The 20,005-nt window shown below is 43.9% G+C and overlaps 1 protein-coding gene across 4 annotated transcripts in view; it reads left to right on the top strand.

Annotated features, from left to right (window-relative positions):
* The first annotated feature begins 461 nt into the window (after nt 1-461).
* The window catches only part of LOC104847288 (zinc finger protein 883-like), a 36,423-nt gene continuing 16,879 nt past the window's right edge, over nt 462-20,005 (top strand). The window contains exons 1-3 of one of the 4 annotated variants that reach the window (XM_064280568.1): nt 462-784; nt 7,791-8,039; nt 10,156-10,431. Coding sequence is in view for 2 of the 4 variants with exons in the window: in XM_064280566.1 (XP_064136636.1) it covers nt 8,037-8,039 (3 nt within the window). In the remaining 2 variants the exon portion in view is untranslated. The other 3 variants (XM_064280566.1, XM_064280569.1, XM_064280567.1) reach the window with 3 other exon arrangements.

Here is a 20,005-nt window from a genome sequence, read left to right as displayed (position 1 = left end):
AGTGCCTCAGCTCTGGGAGAGATCTACTGAGTTTGCACAGTAGGTGCCCTGCTCCTGGGTAAAGATACGCGATATGCAAGAGAAGACAAACTGTGAACAGAAGCCAACACTTCAGACTTTCACGATTCTAAAGATGGGCAAATGTTTATGAGGAGCAAACAAATTATTTCTCTAAAGAACATGGTAATCGTCTTTCAAGTGGTCAGATTTACAAATGCCAGCTTTCTCTGCTCCCCAAGGGTATCAGAAATCTTTGCCTACTGAAATCTGCTTTTAAACTTATATACGCATGTCAGAAAACCTAGGCTTTTCTCTACAGAGGAAACAAGAGAGACAAGCGGACAGACCCCAAGTCCAGGGCAAAGCCACCGAATCCCACCGTCACTAGGCGGCGCCCTCTGGGTCCGCGCACGGAACGCCTCCCTTTGGCACTCAGCATCCCAGAACCCGGAAGTGGAAGTGCGCGTCCTCGCGCCGGCAGCCTTGTTGGGTCGCGGTCCTGTCAGGTGGATGTCTTGTCTGTCGGCGTCCTTCCTGGTCCGGTGCCCCTGTCCCGGGGTCTGAGGGCGCTGTCCCCGCTCTCCCGCGCAGTGCTGGCCTCTCCGCCCTCCCGGGGCTGGTGCAGAGCCGCGCGACTCCCCGTACCGCGCTGTGCCCGGGCCTCCCGCCGCCGCCGCCGCCTGCCGCCTGTCGGAGAAGCCGGCCCGGGCCGCCCGCGCCCTCCGGGACCGCAGCTGTGTTCTGCGCGGCTTGGGCTGCACCTTGTCCGTCGGTGCACTGACAGGTAGAGTTGTGTCAGTCCTCGCTGAGCAAGTGTGGTTCCCAGACCAGCAGTGTCAGCCTCACTGGGAGGTTGTGAGAAATGCAGAGTCACGGGCCCCATGGAAGCCCCGGGTGGTCAGCCTGAGTCTCAGTGCCCTGCGCCCCCTCCAGCCGCCGCTCACCAGGCTCCCCTCTGATTTCTGTGCTTCATTTAAGCAGGACTTTTGTTAAATATTGCTGCTCAGACAAAAAGTAGGTTTATGGAGAGGAATATATTCACTCCTATTTGAAGGGTTGTAGGTGTTTAAGGTAGATGAAGAATTAAGAACCGTGAGTTGGAACTAGTACGTGCATTTGGGACTGTATTTACCCTGGTGGCGTAGTGGTTAAGAGCTAGAGCTGCTAACCAAAAGCTGGCAGTTCTAATCCACCAGGCGCTCCTTGGAAATCCTGGGGGACAGTTTTACTCTGTCCTGTAGTATCGCTATGAGCCGGAATCGACTGGACGGCAAAGGGTTTGGTTTTCATTTTTATCCTAGTTTCAGGAGGAGAATATTTAGTAAGAGGCACATTTCCAGTAATTTCTTTGGCTGTAAAACAGACATTTTCATCGTGATTGTGTGAGAAACAGTATGTCCGGCCCTAGTTGATTTGCTGTAAAATGTGATGTGGTTGAATAAGCTTCATATGTAGACAATGACCCTTGTATAGAGGTCACATACCCAGTATTTGTCCAAGATGTTAAAGCTTGGCTGAGACAGGATTTGCGCAGGATTGGATACTGGTGATTCAGCCTCAGTTTTTGCTACCAGAGAACTGGAGGCTTCTTGAGGCAAAAGCTGTGCATATTCCCAGTGTCAGAACAGCGAACATTAGGAATGAGGGCAAAATGGGAGGCATGTGTAATGAAACGAATCAAAATTCTTAAACAGATCGTAGAGGTCGGCCAGACTACAGGGTTGCAAAAAGTATCTCATCCTTTGTGATCATTCTTTTACAAAGTACTCTTGCTTAAATACATGTGAAATGGGCAATTATTAGAAAGTCATGATTTATAGTAAGTAATTTTGAACTTGAAGCTTAAATTGATGAGTAGGTAATGTGTGTGACACCTGTAATATGACTAGAGAATGTTTCTTTTCAAACCAAATGTAATAATGTAGAATGAAGATACTGTGTGTATCAAACGTGTTGCATGTAAGAGCAACAAAAGGGTATCATTTTACAGAGAACAAAAGAGGAAAAAATGTATAGCCACTAAGGAGTCAAGCAGCTGCTGCATGTATCGTTTCAAAACTTTAAAGTGTCTCAGTGGCTGCAACAATGGGCTCAAACATAAAAAGATAGTGAGGATGGTGTAAGACAAGGCAGTGTTTCATTCTGTTGTACATAGGGTCTGGTCGCTATGAGTCGGAACTGACTTGACAGCACCTAAGAACAACAACAACCCCAATACCGTCCTTAGGAAAAGCCAGATACTTCTAAGAGCCTCTCAGATTCTAGGTTTTATAATTCCATTGTATTATGCATATTCAGATACACATGGATAGTAATTTTTCTGAGAAAAATGGTTTGAAACTAGAGGCATTCCCTGGGTCACTAACTTAACAACTTTTACTTAGTCTTGAAAGTTATGTGAATTTGCCCTCACTTTGAAATAAATGAACCAACCCCTTCTCACCAAAAAAAAAAAAAAAAAGCTTTGAAGTGTCTACATTTAAGAGTCTTGTTTGAGAAATCATTGCTAGCTTCAATGTCATTAGCGGATCTCTTTATTTTCACCCTTTAAAATTAAAATTCAGTGGAGTTTTTATTACACAGGTAGTCCAGGTTTGTTTGTTTGTTTGTTTTTCTGTATTAGTAACATGGTGATCCAGATCTAATTACCTTAAAAAGTCCATTCTTTGTACACTGCAGTTGCTCAAATGTGATTTTATTTGTCTAGATGAACACGGCCTGAGGTTCACTATGAGTCGGAATTGACTCCTGGCACACAACAATGACAAGGTTGGCATTAAATCTTCGAAATGCCTGCTTAACTCCCTATATCCCCATGATATCTACATTTTTCTCCTTTTACCTATACACTCAGACCAAGAAACTAAGTTTCTTTTTTTGTTTTCATGGTATTTCATTGCATCTTTTGTGTGTGTGTGGTAAAAAAATATATAACGAAACACTTGCTATTTCAACCATTTTTACATGTAAGATTCAGTAACATGAATTACTTTCACCTTGTGTGCTACCATCACCCCTATCAGTTTCTAACCTTTTCCATCACCCTTAGCAGAAACTCGGTGCCTCTTAAGCATTAACTACCCTCCTCCCTCCCATCCTCCCCGATAACCATTTAGTCTCTATACATTTGCCTATTTGTCCTTTTGTATATGACTTAGGTTTTAATTTTTTATATGACTTAATTCACTTAGCATAGTGCCTTCAAGGTTCATCCATGTCAGCGTTTATGAGAACTTCCATTTCTTTTTATTACTGAATAATATTCCATTGTATGGATATACTACATTTTCTTTATCCATGCATCTGTCGATGAACATTTGGGTACTTTCTACTCTTTTGGCTATTATAAATAGTGCCGCAGTGAACATTGTAAAGGTACCTGTTTGCATCCTTGCTTTCAAGCTTTTTTGGTATATACCTAGGAATGGAAATCTATGGGTCGTATGGTAATTGTATGTTTAATTTTTGAAGAAATGCCAAACTGTTTTCCACAGAGGTGGCACCATTTTCCAATCCCACCAACAATTTCTCCACATTCTCCCCAACTCTTGTTTTTTTCTGTTTTTCTGACAGTAGCCATAGGAAACCCTTGTGGTGTAGTAGTTAAGTGCTATGGCTGCTAACCAAAAGGCCAGCAGTTTGAATCCACCAGGTGTTCCTTGGAAACTCTATTGGGCAGTTCTACTCTGTCCTGTAGAGTCACTATGAGTCAGAATTGACTCGATGGCAATGGGTAATGACTAATGGTTAAGAGTTTATCTGCTAACCAATAGGTTGGTGGTTTGAATCCACCAGCCACTCCTTGGAAACCTTATGGGGTGATTCTCCTCTGTCCTATAGGGTTGCTGTGAGTCAGAATTGACTCGACAGCAGTGGCTAATGACTAATGGCATAGAGCATCTTTCCATGTGTTTATTGGCCATTTGTATATGCTCTTTGGTGAAATGTCTATTTAACTTTTTTGCCCATTTTTAGGATAACCTATCTTTTTGTTGTTGAATGATAGGGGTTCTTTATATTTCCTGGTTACTGAACCTTTATCAGATACAGGATTCCCAGATATTTTCTACCATTCTGTAGGTTGTCTGTTTGTTGATAAAATCTTTTGATGCCTAAAATTTTTAATTTGATGAAGTCTAATTTATATCTCTTGTCTTTTTTTTTGCATGTGCTTTTGGCATCATATCTGAGTCCATTGTTAAAAACTAGTATGTGGAGAAAATAAATGTTCACATTTTTTTTAATTGTGAAAAGATTACGTGTTTCGAAAATTTTAAAAATGCCTAGAGGAAAAATCATTAAACACCACTGAAATCTCAAATCTGTAGAAAAACATGGTGCATTTATTTTTCTCTTTCTGTCCTTAGAGATTGATATTCTCTAAGTACTCCCTTTTTGAACAGGAGTTCCCTTGGAGCCATGACTGGTAGTGTAATCACTTCATGTCAAATTCAAGCCCGCGTTCAAAGCTACTGAATTTTCCTAGTTTCACAATCTAAGAGTTGCCCCTCAGATAACACCCCAATATTGACTAGCATTTCCTAAAGGCCTAATACGTGACTATGCTCTTCCTTCCCTCTAGCTTGAAGCTTCAGAAGTGGGAATGGAGCCTGTTTCAGAGGCCACAGTTTGATTCTTTGTTTCCAGGAGGAGGCAGCCCACAGGTTGAGATATGGGCTCTTGGGTACCAGTGGACTCAGACCAAACCCTTCCCAGAGTTCACCTGGGGCACTGTGGGCTGTATGGCTCTGAAACCTAACATGTCCGAAACAGAGCTCTCTAATCTCACCCTAGCAAGTCTACTCCTCACCTGGCTTTCCCATGTCAGTAAATGGCACCAGCATCCATTCACTAGATTGAGAGATGTACTCAGTCCATCTCTATCTTCTTTTTCTCTCATCTTCCACCCTCAGGAAAGCACCAAGTCCTGTTGGTTTAGAACCAAAACATAACCGCTATCATCAGGGCTACAATTTTAGTCCAAGCTACTCTGAGAGAGATCCCTTAGGAGAACAGCCTCTGAGCTTTCTCCTCCTTTCTCTCTTCTCATAAAAAGGTATCATCTCCACCCAGTAGCAAGAGGCATATTTCACAAATGTATACCAAGCAAGCTATCAGTCACGTACAGAATAAAATCCACATATTTTAGGTTGCCCATCAAGATCCTACCTGTTCAGGCTTTTGTATGACTCTCTGACTTAAATTTATAACACCCTCATGTTAAGTAAGCTCTTGACACATTTTTAAAAAGCTTTTACAAAGATGTCAGGATTTTCTCTTCCTTTGTCCTCTACATCAGGTATTTCCTCTGATTAGAGGAAAACTTTTTCCTATAGGAAGCCCATTACTCTCCTAAGTCAGGTCTAACTGCAAATGTCACCTTCTCAGAGAGTCCCCCCCGCCCCCGCCCCCTCAGTTATCCTGACTCATTTCTCTGTTTAAAGATCGTTACAATTTGCAGAATGTGGTAACTCCAGTTTAGGTTGACATTAACCGTAATCAGGTAAATACAACCAAATTGTATTGAGTGTTACCTTTACTTTTATCTACTCTATTTCCCTATGTGACAGGCTTCCAGAAAACAAAAGCTGTGAAGCTTTGCGTTGTGGTAATGGCAGCTTTCTCACCCTCTCTGTTGCGTTGGTCAGTTTTGGTTCTGGTGAGTCCCCTAGAGTTGTGATGTCCACTAACCAGCTGTGGCTATTCACAGTTAAAATTAATTAAATCAAAAAGAAAAACTTCACTTCCGTAGTTGCATTAGTCAACATTTTAAGTGCTAAATATCCACATGTGGCTAGAGGCTTCCATACTGGTCTATGCAGAGACAGAACAAGCCTGTGTTCAAAGAAAGTTCCACTGAGTAGTGCTGCTCCACAGTATATACAATAGATGGCAATCTGTGTGTGTGATTATTCTGTGTGTGACCCCAATTACCTATGTCATAGGCTGGAAAGAACAAGAAAACAAAATATAAATTGTCCATAGATTTACCGTCTAGCATGGGAGATAGTTTTAAATAAATAATGACAAACCAGGGACATCTTGATAGCAGATGTAAAAGGACCTAACCCAAGAGTCAGGCTAGACTACTTGAAAGGGAAAATCATTTAAGTGAAAATTCATAAAATTAGTTGGCTTCAGCTATATACATGGTTAGCTGTGTACATGAGCAGGGTTGATAGCATGTGTGATGGGTGGGCGTGGAAAGAATATTTCAGTTGGGAAAAGTGAGTGTGTAAATCTCTGAGGCAGCAGAGAATGCATTATTATCTGTTGCTGGATAAAAGTTAGAGATGATTGGAGCAAAGAAAACAAAGTGTGGGTTGGAGGTTGGGGGGTGTTGTGTGAGCCAGACTGGAAGAAGCAATGGTAGCAAGTTGTTAAGAGCCATTCTGACCACTCTGGGCTTTTTGAAGGCCAGTGGGCAGCCACTGATGGGCATGAAGCAGGGATGGATGTGAGTATATTTGTGATTTAAAACGGAACACTCCAGTTCTTGTACTGCAAATAGATTTTGGAAAGACAACCATGAATGAATGATGTCAAGCAGAAGCTTGTTATGAACAAGTTAAGGAAGACTGTGAGGTGGCCTAGACGCGGAGATTGTGGATCAGGAAGATAGTGGGTGACATTATGTAGATGTAGATGGTTCAAAGGGCACCTCAGTTGATCGAATGCTTATTCCTTGAGTTACAGGCTATAGAGCTGTGAATGCTTCTCAAAGTTGCATGTGGATGTGGATAACCAGGGCACATTAAAATGCAGATTTTTATTTAGCAGGTCTGGGGTGTAGCTTGAGAGTCTACATATCTAACAAACTCCCAGTTTATGCTGAAAGTAAGCACAGAAATAAAGTTGTGAATTAAAATGAGTGCTGTGAGAGAAAATACTAAAAGGCAAGATAATACTTAAAGGGGAGACACTGGATATAATGGTCATGCAAGAGAGAGAACATTTACACTGAGATCAAGAAATAAGAGTGGGAGTCAGCTGGATGGGGGAGCTGGGGGGGGGGCAAGGGAGATGGGAACAGAGGCGGGAGAGGGCTCCTTAGAGAAAACTTAATGATTTTCTGATTTGTGCGTTGACAGATTTGTTATAATGCTGAAAGAGGAAGTGTTAGGAATCCTCCCAGATTTCTTGAAAGCTTAGGGACTGGTGGTGTTAAAGGCCTGAGAGCCAAAAAACAAAAAACTCAGGGGTAATGGTGAAAGTACAAAATCAACAGGATAAATACTGATCATATATTACAATGGTATGTATGAAATGAAAATAAACAAAAGCAAAGCTCAGTAGAAGAGATTTAACTGCACAAAGTGAAAAACTGATGAAGCATGATGATTGCGTTGGCTAAACTTGAAAAATACGTTCTCCCTGAAAATTCACCCACGGTGATATCAGATAACAGGGTATATGTTGATCTACAAGGGGCAGCGTTATGCAGGTGAACAAACAAACTCATCCTTGAACCCCTCAGTCCCTGGAGAAAATCAGATTCAAGTTTTCCAGCCTTGCCCTAAATGCTTCTCATGCTCTGGGATGAGTAAATTCCTCCATCTGTGATCTTGTTACCAAAAGGAAGAGGCTGAGTAGCTGTGTGAAGAATGCAGGTGGATGCTCTGGAAGGCTAGAGCCTGTTCTGCCTTAAGCAGCAAATGCCCTCAGGGTGGAGCACTGCCTTGAGACTGGGAGGAAGTCCTGCCCAGGGAAAAAGCTGAAGGCTAAGAACCAGTTGCTTCCTCTTTACTCAACACCTGTCTCCCCCTCCTCCCTATCATCTTCAATTTCAGGTCCCAGGTGTGACACAGAGAAAACTAGTTGAGTCTCAGCAGCTGGGTACCTAGGGCAACTGTCTTGCACATCCTTGCCCTCACAAGTAAGGTTTCAACTGCTCTGACTGGCTGTGTGGACCAAACATTATTCATCTGCCTCCAAACTGCTTAGTGGCTCTGCTTCCCCTCCTATTCCTGTCACTGAAGTGGCTTCTTGAGCTCCGAGAGGACAGTCACTTAACTTTGAGGAGCTGTAGCGAGGAAATGGTGAGTATCACAGAGAATTGGGTAATTCTTAGTATAAGGGGGTGAGGCTAAGTATGATTTGGTGCGGGACCAGCTGTGTGCTTCGTGCTCTGTGTTTCTACAAGGTAAAAGGTAGCAGAAGAGGCCAAGGGATTAAGTCCTAAGTGGCATCCTAAGCCCCTGTTCCACCATCACTGGACCCTTCCTCTATGCATATGTGGTCGTTGAAGCCTTGGATGCCTGGTGTTGCCTTTCGTATGTGACAGAGCTGTCACCATGGAGCCTTACAACCCCATCCTGGGCCTCGGTGCTCTGTGCTGAATGTCAAAATGTCCTGGGCAGAGCATGAAGATGGAGCAGCTCTAGCTGGGGAGGCTAAGCCACAGGCTCTCCAGAGCCATCCTCTCCCCTCGCTGCAAAAATGTTCCTCCCCCAGGCACTGGAGCCTTTTTTGTGCAGTTCTGAAACTATTGTTCCACTTCTCACGTGGGGAGATGGGGTAAAGAAAGGGAGAGAGTTATTCGGGGAAGAACCCTGACTCTTCATGAGTCCTACGTGGGGCCTGGCACTCCCATGACCTCAGTACAGGAATGGGGCAGGAGAGTGAGTCCAGCTGGATCATGTCTGGGGTCTCCAAAACCATCTTTTTTTTTTTTCCAGCAGGGAATAGTTTTGCTTGCATCTTTCAGGTGTGCATGAAGCACAATAACCCAGTCCAGGTCCCTGTCCTCCCAGGCTCTCTGTGCCTAGAGCTGGTATTACATTTCCAAAATTTTTGACTGCTCCCCATAGTCTTGGACTAAAGTCTAAGAAATTTTTTTTTTTTTTTTGCTAAAGCAGCTAAGGTATGAGGTGGAGATTCATCCTGCCTGACTGGCAGCCAGGGCAGCACTACAGATGTAATCCAGAGTCATGGGGGAGTCACGGGGGTAAAGCAGTCCCTAAAACCCTTGGAAAGGCTTGGTTCAGATTAAGAAAAAATAGGTGTGAAAAGCCAGGATGAGTGGACTAAAGGCTTTTTATTAGGGGAAACTTAGGTACAGAAGGGCAGCACAGATTCACATGGGAGAAACTGCAAAGCGCTGGTCATTAACTTAGGTTATGGTATTGGTGTGCAACAGGGGCCTTTGCTGTACCACTTATTACTCAAAGAGTGGATGATTACAAAGGGAGAAAGGAATGTGATACCAGGACCCCAGGAGGAGTGCCACAGGAGGAAGGGAGGGGAAAGTGAAGTCTGAAAATCTGGGGGGTGGGAGTTGGGGAATGGCCCTGAGAGGGTAGGCTGGTTAATGTCCTTGTCTAACTACTGACAGAGTGACTGTGATGCTTAAGATTGTGTGTTAACTTTGCTGGGCCATGATTCTCAGTGTTTTGGCAGTTGCATAATGTTGTGATCACTTCTCCATTGAAATTTGATATGTGATCACCGCCATGATGGAATCTGCTGAGTGGTACCTGCGGGCCTGGGGCCTGTGGCGGCTCACCGCCCCCTCAGCCTAAGACATTTGGTACCAAGAGTGGTTCTAGAGAAACAAAATTTTAAGGATGAATTTTCTAGATTGGTCCTCAAGTCTGGTTAGTCTCGAAGATGGTGATGCCTCTGCTTCCAACAGTAAAGAGGGCACTGCTAATCCGTGGTGTGAAGTGGTGGTACAGACATACAAAATATCACCACCAGTAGATTAGGCATTGGTGAAAGCCGATGCTCTGGGTGAACACTTGTGTGATATCTTTCCAGAGCTTTGTCAGAATGAGAAATGCAAGGAAGCTGCTTGGTGGGTCCTACTTTCACTCGACAGAGTGGTGAAAGAAAGATGTGCTCAGGGCTTCAGAGTCAAAGCTCAAGTGCTGCCTAAATGACCTCAAAGCCTCCACTTATGGTTTGAAAGAAGGCCTTATTTCTGTAATAACAGAGCAGATATTGCTAAAAGCCAAACCCAGACTCTGATTGTGAGAGTGGCTGAATTACAACGTCAGCTCAATTTCCAGCCTAGAGAGGTGTCTGAAGTTAAAGTGAGGGCATTGACTGGGAAGAAATGGGATCCTCAAACTTGGAGTGGGGACATATGGGCAGATAATCAGGAAGCTGGGGACATGGAGCCCCTAAATTCCATTCATTCACTCCTGCCAACAGAGCCACTCCCATCTGAAGAGATTACTTCATTTTCGTCTGCTGTGCCACCCTGCCCAGAAAAACCCCTCCACTGCCATCTGATGAGATTAGCCCTAGCCCAGCTGCCTGTAAGGAGCACTTGCCAGCAGTCACTTCCTGTGGCAGCACCTGAGGAAGACAGTGTTGAATGTTTTCAAAACATACTCCACTCTACCCATTCTGGCTTCTAGACCTATAACTAGGCTCAAGTCCCAGGGAACCCCGGAAGGTGAAGTACAAAGTGTGACCCAGGAGGAGGTATGCTACACTCCAAAGAACTACTTAACTTTCCTAATATGTACAAACAGAAACCTGGGGAATATGTGTGGGAATGGCTATTAAGGGTGTGGGATAATTGTGCAAGGAACATAAAATGGATCAGTCTGAGTTTATTGATATGGGTCCACTAAGCACAGATTCTTCATTCAGTGTTTCAGCTCAAGAAGTTAGGAAAGCCTCTAATAGTTTGTTTGGCTGGGTTTCCAAAGCATGGATTACATGGTAGCCTACACTAAACTAGGTTAAAGTACCAGACCTGCCTTGGTGTATTGTAGGAAAACGTATCCAAAGGCTTAAGGAAATTGGCATGCTGGAGTGGATTTATCAGGTTAGACTCACAGGCCCACACATGGCATGCCCAGAGGACACACCCTTTACCACAACTGTGAGGAACAAATTTGTGACAGGAGCTCCAGCATCCTTGAAGACTGCTGTGATTGTTTTATGTAAATCAGATTTGACACTGGAAACTGCCCTAAGTGAATTAAGACACCTAGCTACTCTGTCCTGAAGGGTCGCCATGAGTCGGAATCGACTCGAAGGCACTGGGTTTGGGTAGCTACAATGGGGCTGATTGGACCCCCTGGTAGTAGGGGCCAAGTGGCTGCTCTCAATCGACAAAGACAAGGTGGGTGTGGTTACAGTAATGGACAGCGGAGTCAAAGCTGTAATCAGAATGGTCTGACTGGTATGGACTTATGGCATTGGCTACTTAGTCATGGTGTCCCTAGGAGTGAAATAGATGGGAAACCTACTAAACTGTACAAAGAGATGAATTCTAGGTCAGGTGAACAGCAGTCTAACTCAAATTGCCAGAACAGAGAATCACAGTCTCTCAATCAATTCCCAGACATGAGCAAGTTTAAAGACCCGCAACCCCTTGAATGAAGGAGAGACTGGGTCCCCCTTGAGGGAGGACTTCAGTACACTGCCAGAAATTTATACTGTTAATCTCTCTCCCAGCCTTCCCCAAAGGGATCTAAGGCCTTTTACGAGAGTGACTGTTCATTGGGAAAAAGGAAATAATCAGACTTTTCAGGAATTACTGGATACTGCCTCAACTGACACTAATTCCAGGAGACCCAAAACGGTACTGTGGCCCAGCAGTCAAAGTGGGGGAATATGGAGGTTAGGTTATTGATGGAGTCTTGGCTTCTGTCCGCCTGATGGTAGGTCCAGTGGGTCCCCAAACCCATCCTGTAGTGATTTCCCCAATTCCAGAATGCATAATTGGAATAGATATACTCAGCAACTGGCAGAACCTCTATATTGGATCCCTGACAAATGGAGTTAGGGCTATTATGGTAGGAAAAGCCAAGTGGAAGCCGTTGGAACTGCCCCTAGCTAGAAAAATAGTAAACCAAAAACAATACCGCATTCTTGGAGGGATTGTAGAGATTACTGCCACCATCAAGGGCTTGAAGGATGCAGGGGTGGTGATTCCCACCACATCCCCAATCAACTCTCCTATTTGGCCTGTGCAAAAAACAGATGGATCTTGGAACATGACAGTAGATTATTGAAAACTTAACCAGGTGGCGACTCCAGTTGCAGCTGCTGTTCCAGATGTAGTCTCATTGCTTGAGCAAATTTAATACATCTCCTGGTACCTGATATGCAGCTATTGATCTGGCGAATGCCTTTTTCTCCATACCTATTTCAAAGGACCGCCAGAAGCAGTTCAAACACCTTCACTTGCCAACTCCCCAGCCCTGTGGCATAATTTAGTCTGCAGGGAACTTGAGTGTCTTTCCCTTCCACAAGATGGCACACTGGTCCATTACACTGATGACATTATGCTGATTGGACCTAGTAAGCAAGAACTGTCAATGACTCTGGACTTACTGGTAAAACATTTGTGTGCTTGAGTGTGAGAAATTAATCCCACAAAAATTCAGATGCCTTCCACCTCAGTGAAATTTCTAGGGGTCCAGTGGTATGGGGCATGTCGAGGTATTCCTTCTAAAGTGAAGGATAATTATTGCATCTGGTTGCTCCCACAACTGAAAGGGAGGCACAGCACCTAGTGGGACTCTTTGGATTTTGGAGGCAACATATTCCTCATTTGAGTGTGTTATTTCAGCCTGTTTATCAAGTGACTCAAAAAGCTGTGAGTTTTGAGTGGGGCCTGGTAGAAGAGAAGGCTCTGCAACAGGTTCAGGCTGCTGTGCAAACTGCTCTGCCCCTTGGGCCCTATGATCCAGCTGATCCGATCGTGCTTGAAGTGTCAGTGGCATATAGAGTGCTGATTGGAGTCTTTGGCAGCCCCTATTGGTGAATCAGAGTGCACACCCTTAGGATTTCGGAGCAAAGCCCTGCCATCCTCTGCAGATAACTACTCTCCTTTTGAGAAACAGCTTTTGGCTTGTTACTGGGCTTTAATAGAGACTGAACGCTTAACAATGGAACACCTAGTCACCATGTGGCCTGACCTGCCCATCATGAATGGTATGTCATCTGACCCGCAGAGTCATAAAGCTGGACGCGCATGGCAGCATTCCATCATTAAATGGAAGTGGTATATATGAGATTGGGCCCAAGCAGGACCTGAAGGAACAGGTAAGTTGCATGAGGAAGTGGCCCAGATGCCCGTGGTCTTCATTCCTGTCACATTACCTTCCATCTCCCAGTCTGCACCTAGGGCCTCATGGGGAATTCCTTACGATCACTTGACTGAAGAAGAGAAAACTCGTGCCTGGTTTACAGATGGTTCTGTGTGATATGCAGGCACCACTCGAAAGTAGACAGTGGCAGTGCTACAGCCCCTTTCTGGGGCCTCCCTGGAGGACAGTGGTAAAGGGAAATCCTCCCAATGGGCAGAACTTCGAGCAGCGCACCTGGTTGTTCATTTTGCTTGGAAGGAGAAATGGCCAGATATGCGATTATACTGATTCATGGGCGGTGGCCAGTGGTTTGGCTGGATGGCCAGGGACTTGGGAAGAACCTGACTGGAAAATTGGAGACAAGGATTTATGGGGAAGAGGTATGTGGATAGACCTCTCTGAATGGGCCAAAGAAGTGAAGATAATTTGTGCCTCATGTGAATCCTCACCAAAAGGTGACCTCAGCAGAGGATGATTTTAATAAGTGGATAGGATGACACATTCTGTGGAAACCACTAATCTTCTTTCCTCAGCTACTCCCATCATTGCCCAATGGGCTCATGAACAAAGTAGCCATGGTGGCAGGGATGGAGGTTATGCATGGGCCCAGCAACTTGGACTTCCACTCACCAAGGCTGACTTGGCTACAGCCACTGCTGAGTGCCCAATCTGCCAGCAGAGACCAACACTGAGTCCCCAATATGTCACCGTCCCTTGAGGTGACCAGCCAGCAACTTGTTGGCAACTTGATTATGTTGGACCACTTCCATCATGAAAAGGGCACCATTTTGTCCTTACTGGAATAGACACTTACTCTGGATATGGATTTGCCTTCCTCGCATGCTACCCTTCTGCCAAAACTACCATCCGTGGACTTACACAGAATGCCTTATCCACTGTCATGGTATCCCACACAGCATTGCATCTGATCAAGAGACTTATTTTACATCATACGAAGTGCAGCACTGGGCCCATGCTCATGGAATTCTCTGGTCTTACCATGTTTCCCATCATCCTGACGCAGCTGGTTTGATTGAACGATGGAATGGCTTCCTAAAGACACAATTACGGCACCAGCTAGGTCGTAGTACCTTGCAGGGTTGGGGCAGTGTTCTCCAGGAGGCTGTATATGCTCTAAACCAGCATCCAATATATTGTGCCGTTTCTCTGATAGCAAGGAGTCCTGGGTCCAGGAATCCAGGGGTGGAAATGGGAGTGGCACCACTCACTATTACCCCTAATTACCCACTTGCAAGATTTTTGCTTTCTGTCCCCACAACCTTATGCTCTGCAGGCCTAGAGGTCTTTGTTCCAAGGGGAGGAATGCTCCCACCTGGAGACACATTACTGATTCCATTGAATTAGAAGCTAAGAATGCCACCTGGTTGCTTTGGGCTCCTTATGCCTCTGGATGAACAGGCAAAGAGGGAAGTTACCATACTGGCTGGTGTGATTGATCCAGATTACCAAGAGGAAATCGGATTGATACTACATAATGGAAGTAAAGAAGAATATGTCTGGAATGGAGGATATCCCTTAGGGCGTCTCAGTACTACCATGTCCTGTGATTAATGTCAATGGAAATCTACAGGAACCCAATTCTGACATGGCTACTAATGGCCCAGACCCTTCAGAAATGAAGGTTTGGGTCCCCCCACCAAGCAAAGAACCATGACCAGCTGAGGTGCTTGCTGAGGGCAAGGGGAATACAGAATGGGTGGTGGAAGAAGGTAGTTCTAAATACCAGTTAAGGCCATGTGAGCAGTTGCAGAAAGGAGGACTGTAATTGTTATGAGTATTTCTGCTTTGTATGTGTGCATCAGATATTTTTTTCTTCACTTATAAAATATATGTAAATGGGGTAGTGTGCTTTTTGTTTACGTGTGTTAGTTGTTTCCTGGTATGGACAAGTATAACTTTGTAATTGTGTTTATTCAGAGATTATGTATGGTTTAGGGAGATGTGTACATATGCCAAGTTGACAAGAGGTGGACTGTGATGGTTAAGATTGTGTCTCAGCTTGGCTGGGCCATGATTCTCAGTGTTTTGGCAGTTGGGTAATGTTGTGATCACTTCCTTGTTGAAATTTGATATGCGATCACCTCTGTGGTGGGATTCTCAGTGTTTTGGCAGTTGTGTAATGTTGTGATCACTTCCTTGTTGAAATTTGATATGCAATCACCTCCGTGGTGGAATCTGCTGAGTGGTACTGGCAGGTCTGGGGTCTGTGGCAGCTCACTGCCCCCTCAGCCTTCATCTCTCTGCCTTCCACCACCTCCTTCCTCCCTGCTTACCTTGAAAAGGTTGTTGGCTTGTTCTGGATCCAACAGCTGTCCCTTGTCTGACCTCTGATTCTTGGGACTTGGACTAGCAGCTTGCCTGTCCATCTTGGGATTTGTTGATCTTCATGGCCTGCAAGCAAGAGTTCTGCTCCCTGACCTGCCTATCTTGAGTTCACCAGCCCCTGAAGCTATGTGACTCAGGAGAAACCTTGAGGTCTTGCCTGCTGACCTTGGGGATTCCTCGACCATCACGGTCTGTGAGCGGGAGTTCTGTTCTCTGACCTGCTCGTCTTGGGTTCACCATCTTCTGCTGCTCTGTGAATTGGGAAAGGCCTCTATCCTGATCCAAGGACTTCGGATGTTCCAACCCCTACAGCTGTGTGAGCTGTTTCTTTGATATAAATCTCTCTCTATATATTTATATGCATTACTGGTTTTGCTTCTCTTGAGAACCCAGCCTAAGACAGTGACTCTCTGGCCAGCCACTCTTGCTCAATCCCAGAGACCTTCATGGGCAGAATCCATATTGGATATGTCTAACACCCTACAATCCACTCCTTCCTGCCTGGCTCTTACAGCCTCACACGCCCACCTCTTCTGTGAGTTTCTCTGAGCCTGCAGGATAGGGGAAAGATGATCTCAGGGATTCCTTCCCTAGTTTATGAATGCATTGCAAACATACAAACATATACCACACAAGCAAGTTCAAAAAATGATTTCACCTATTATGACGCCAAGAAGTCCAAATAGTAATTTTTTCCACGCTGTTCCCCACCCAGAGAACCACCCCTTGATCTCTGTCCACCAAGTGTCATCCCCCATATGTTCTGTGCAATCTAATTGGGTAAGTGAACAAAGGAGTGGCTTACAAGGGCTGCGTTGTCGGGAACATGTACACAACATTCAGTTTTTCATAAAGCATAGGCGCCTCCTTGGGCCCCTGTTGTCACGTCCAAAGCCATTCTGTTCTGGAGCACCACACTTCTCAAGGCAGCAGTTTCTTCGCTGAGAGCAGCAGACCCAAGTTCAGTGTCATTTAGGGGACTGGTGATGAACTTTTGTAGTGTCTCAGTTTTGGTGATAATATTGTCGACACTGAGAGTAAAAATAGCAGGTAAGTAATCCCACCAAGAAAATACAGTCCTTTTACTCAATCACCCCCACCAAATGGGTTCCTTGTAAATGCAGTATAACCTTTGAAATGCGAGAATGGATTCAAGGAAAGCATAGAGTGCATGTATCCAGCCAGTGGTGCCTTGGGGTCAACCACAGCCAGAAATTAGTGCCACGTAGCTACTGCATTCCGTCCATTAGGGGCTACCCAGTATCTTCCTGAAGGGAAAAAAAGAGGGGAGTCTGGTCAGTGTCCTTGTCTAATTATGGACGGGGTTACTGTCCAGTCAATCACTCTTGCTCAGTCCCAGAGTCCTTCATGGGCAGGATCTGCATCGGCTACATCTAAAACAAGAATGGGTGTATTTAAGGTCTCAGGGGCACAGTTTCTACTGGAAGCAAATTTTGGAATCCGTTTGTTAGGTTTCCACTGATAATTTTTTAGTTTAATAGATATAAAAGTTCTGAAACACAGAGGAATACCTGTTTTTACTGGTGTAAAAGTTACTTTAAATCTCACTTGGATCTTCAGAGGGATCTGAAGGACTTCTGTTACACTTACCATATTATTCCAGAACCCCTAATGTTTTAATTCTTCCAGCCATTTTGGAAACCTTCTGGTGGAGAAAATGAACATACAGACTGATATCCCTGGTTACTGGGTTTCAGCACGGAGCCCTGACTTACATTTTTGATTTGCGCAAGTGTATTAGACTATTCTGTAACATTTAGGCCCTAAGGGATTAAATCTTCAATGCTTCTGTATTTACGAATGAAATTCCTAGGAAACACATTAAGTACCACATTCGATTTATATTGTTTAAAAGTAAAATTACCATGTCTTTCCAATAGAAAATACCCTTAAATTAAAGCTCAAATGGCAGTATGAACTTACCAAGCAATCTTTATGAAGACTTGCTCTAACGTTGCCCTCATCCAGATCATTCTTCTTCCACCAGCCACCTTTAGATATCCAGCTTTCTTGTCAACTTTCTTAAGCATCTTGCCAGTATCTCTTTATATAAATGCAAGCAAATGGAATTAGAAATTTTTATCTACCCTACTTTGTTATAAAAAAGATAGCTTGGATTTTATACTTGCTTTTTGCAGTTAACAAATTATCCTGGAGCTCTGTTAACAATACGTAGACAGCTTCAATCTAAAGTTGTAAAAACTCCATAGTACTGCATTTGGTGGATCTGTCTTAAGTTTTTTTCTGGTTTTTGTTTAATTTTTTTGTAACCTCAACGCTATGAAGGGACACTTGGAGTTTCCAACATTTTCCTTTTACAAAGCTCACTCTAGTGCATATTGTTGTAAATTTCTAAGATTCATGTATATATAAATTGAGGTATAAAAGCTCTCCTGACCTAAGACAAATTAAATGAAAATGAAGGGGCTGTCAGATTACTTGGTAGAATTAAGGGGCTGTCAGATTACCTGGTAGAATTAATATATTAAAATTATTTATTTTTCTGTTTTAAACTTTCTGTTGTAAAGTATATAAGCAAGGAATACATGAAACTTTTCATGTAAAGTTTTAATAACACTAATCTGGACACCTGATTACAAATAGGACATGGGAAGTTCTTAGAGCCCTCCCAGTGTGTCCTGCCCTGATCTCATTAACCTGGAAGTAACCACTGTAAATGTACTATTATTGTTATTGTTGTTATTACAGCTTTACCACCCAAGTCTTAATCTGTGAACTTTATATCATTGACCTTCGCATCTTTTGACCATTGTATAAATGCATTTCCTCTGTGTGGGTTCTTTAGTTGACTTGTTTTCCTCATGATGTTTTTGAGTTTCATACATGTTGGTATCTGTAGCTCTAGTTTACCTATGTTCCTATGTAGGTATGTGTTCCATTTTATGAGTGGACCACAATTTACCTATCCATTGTATTGCTAACAAAATTTAGGTTGTTTCTAGTTTAGTTTTTCCTTTTGTGAATAGTACTGCTCTGTTCACTTTCTTTCCAGGGTCCAAGTGCTCTTGCCCAATAACTACCAAAAAAAAAAAAACCCAAATCCATTGCAGTTGAGTCGATTCCGACTCCTAACAACCCAATAGCACAGAGCAGAAAGGCCCCGTAGTGTTTTCAAGGAGCAGCTGGTAGATTCGAACCGCCAACCTTTCTGTTAGCAGCCCGAGTTCTTAACCATTGGGCAACGAGGGCTCCGCCCAATAGCTCTAGTGAGGAGAAAGGTCTAAGTTGCAGATCATAACCAAGTTTAAATGTAGTAGGAAACGCTGATGTAGTTTACCAGTTTTACCTTCCACGTAGTAGTATATTTGTATTTTGTTTCATTTGCTTGGTAACATGGGTATTACGGAATTAATTTTTGCTGTTGTGGCTATGAAATGGTGTCATACTTTAATTTCATTCTGCAGTTATCTTAAACTACTCCAGTACTGACAAGGCTTTGCATATTTCCTCACCATTAGTTCATCTTTTTCTGACTTTTTGGGCTTCTTTATAGCTCTTAGAAATACATTTTTCATTTATGTAGAAAATTTTTTTCCTAGCATGTAGGTTATGCACTCATTCACTTTATTCTGCCCATTGATGACTAGTTCTGAATTTTATTATAGTTGAGTTTGCCAGTCTATCCCCTTATGTCTTATTTCAGAATTTTTTCTCTATTCTGATATCATAAAATCATTTGTTTATAACTTCTGAAAGTGTTATAATTTTACATTTTCACATTTAAGACTAATCTATTTGGAATTTATTTTTGCATATGGAATAGATAGGAATGCATTAATTATCCCAATGACATAATTAATTGACCCTACATATTAAAGTGTCTGTAGTTTTTGGCAGTGCCTTGCAGTGCTTCCCCTGTCATGGCTCAACTTCCTATAGTGGTGGGTGGGCCTGTTCCTGGACTACAGTTATGCGTTGCTTGGTGCCCACTATAGTGCCCACAATAGGTTTTGTGAAATAGAACATTATGTGATTTGGATGTTGTAGAAACACCATATTATGTACAGGCAGTCCCCAGGTTATGGCCACCCCTGTAAAGCCTTATTAAAACCTTTTGGGCGCCCCCTTCCAGTCAAGTCATCCGTATCGCCACTGCTGCTGCTGGTGTTGTTGGAGCTGCTGGTGGAGGCTGGAGAAGTGGGCAGCAGGCTGAGAGGGGCAGCTGGAGTACAGCAAGAGGAAGTAAAGAAGGAGGAAGTGGAGAGCTCCCAGCCCCACCCCTGCTCTTCTGCCTGCCTGAAGAGCAGGAACAGCCCAGCCTGCAGCTGCCACCTGCCTGCCTATAGGCCAAAGCCCGAGAACCTGCTCCCAAACCCGTGTCCTCCTGCGCTAGCAGTAGCCCAGCCAGAGCTGCGCCATCCCCACCCACACCTTGCCCATCAGTGCCACAAGAGTAGGGTTTCGGGTCTTTAAAACTATTAGGGGGAAATAGTAAAAGGAGAGCAGCTTTCCCTTAAAAAAAAAAAAAACCCTCATGCAACAGATATGCGATAGACTGCCCCCTGAATGGGTCTTATGCGGTACATGACTGTACTTACTTTTTTTCCATTAATCTATTTGTA

The sequence above is a fragment of the Loxodonta africana genome, chromosome 3 (assembly GCF_030014295.1).
Source record: "Loxodonta africana isolate mLoxAfr1 chromosome 3, mLoxAfr1.hap2, whole genome shotgun sequence".
NCBI classification, from domain to species: domain Eukaryota; kingdom Metazoa; phylum Chordata; class Mammalia; order Proboscidea; family Elephantidae; genus Loxodonta; species Loxodonta africana.
This window is presented reverse-complemented; position numbering and strand designations above follow the sequence as displayed.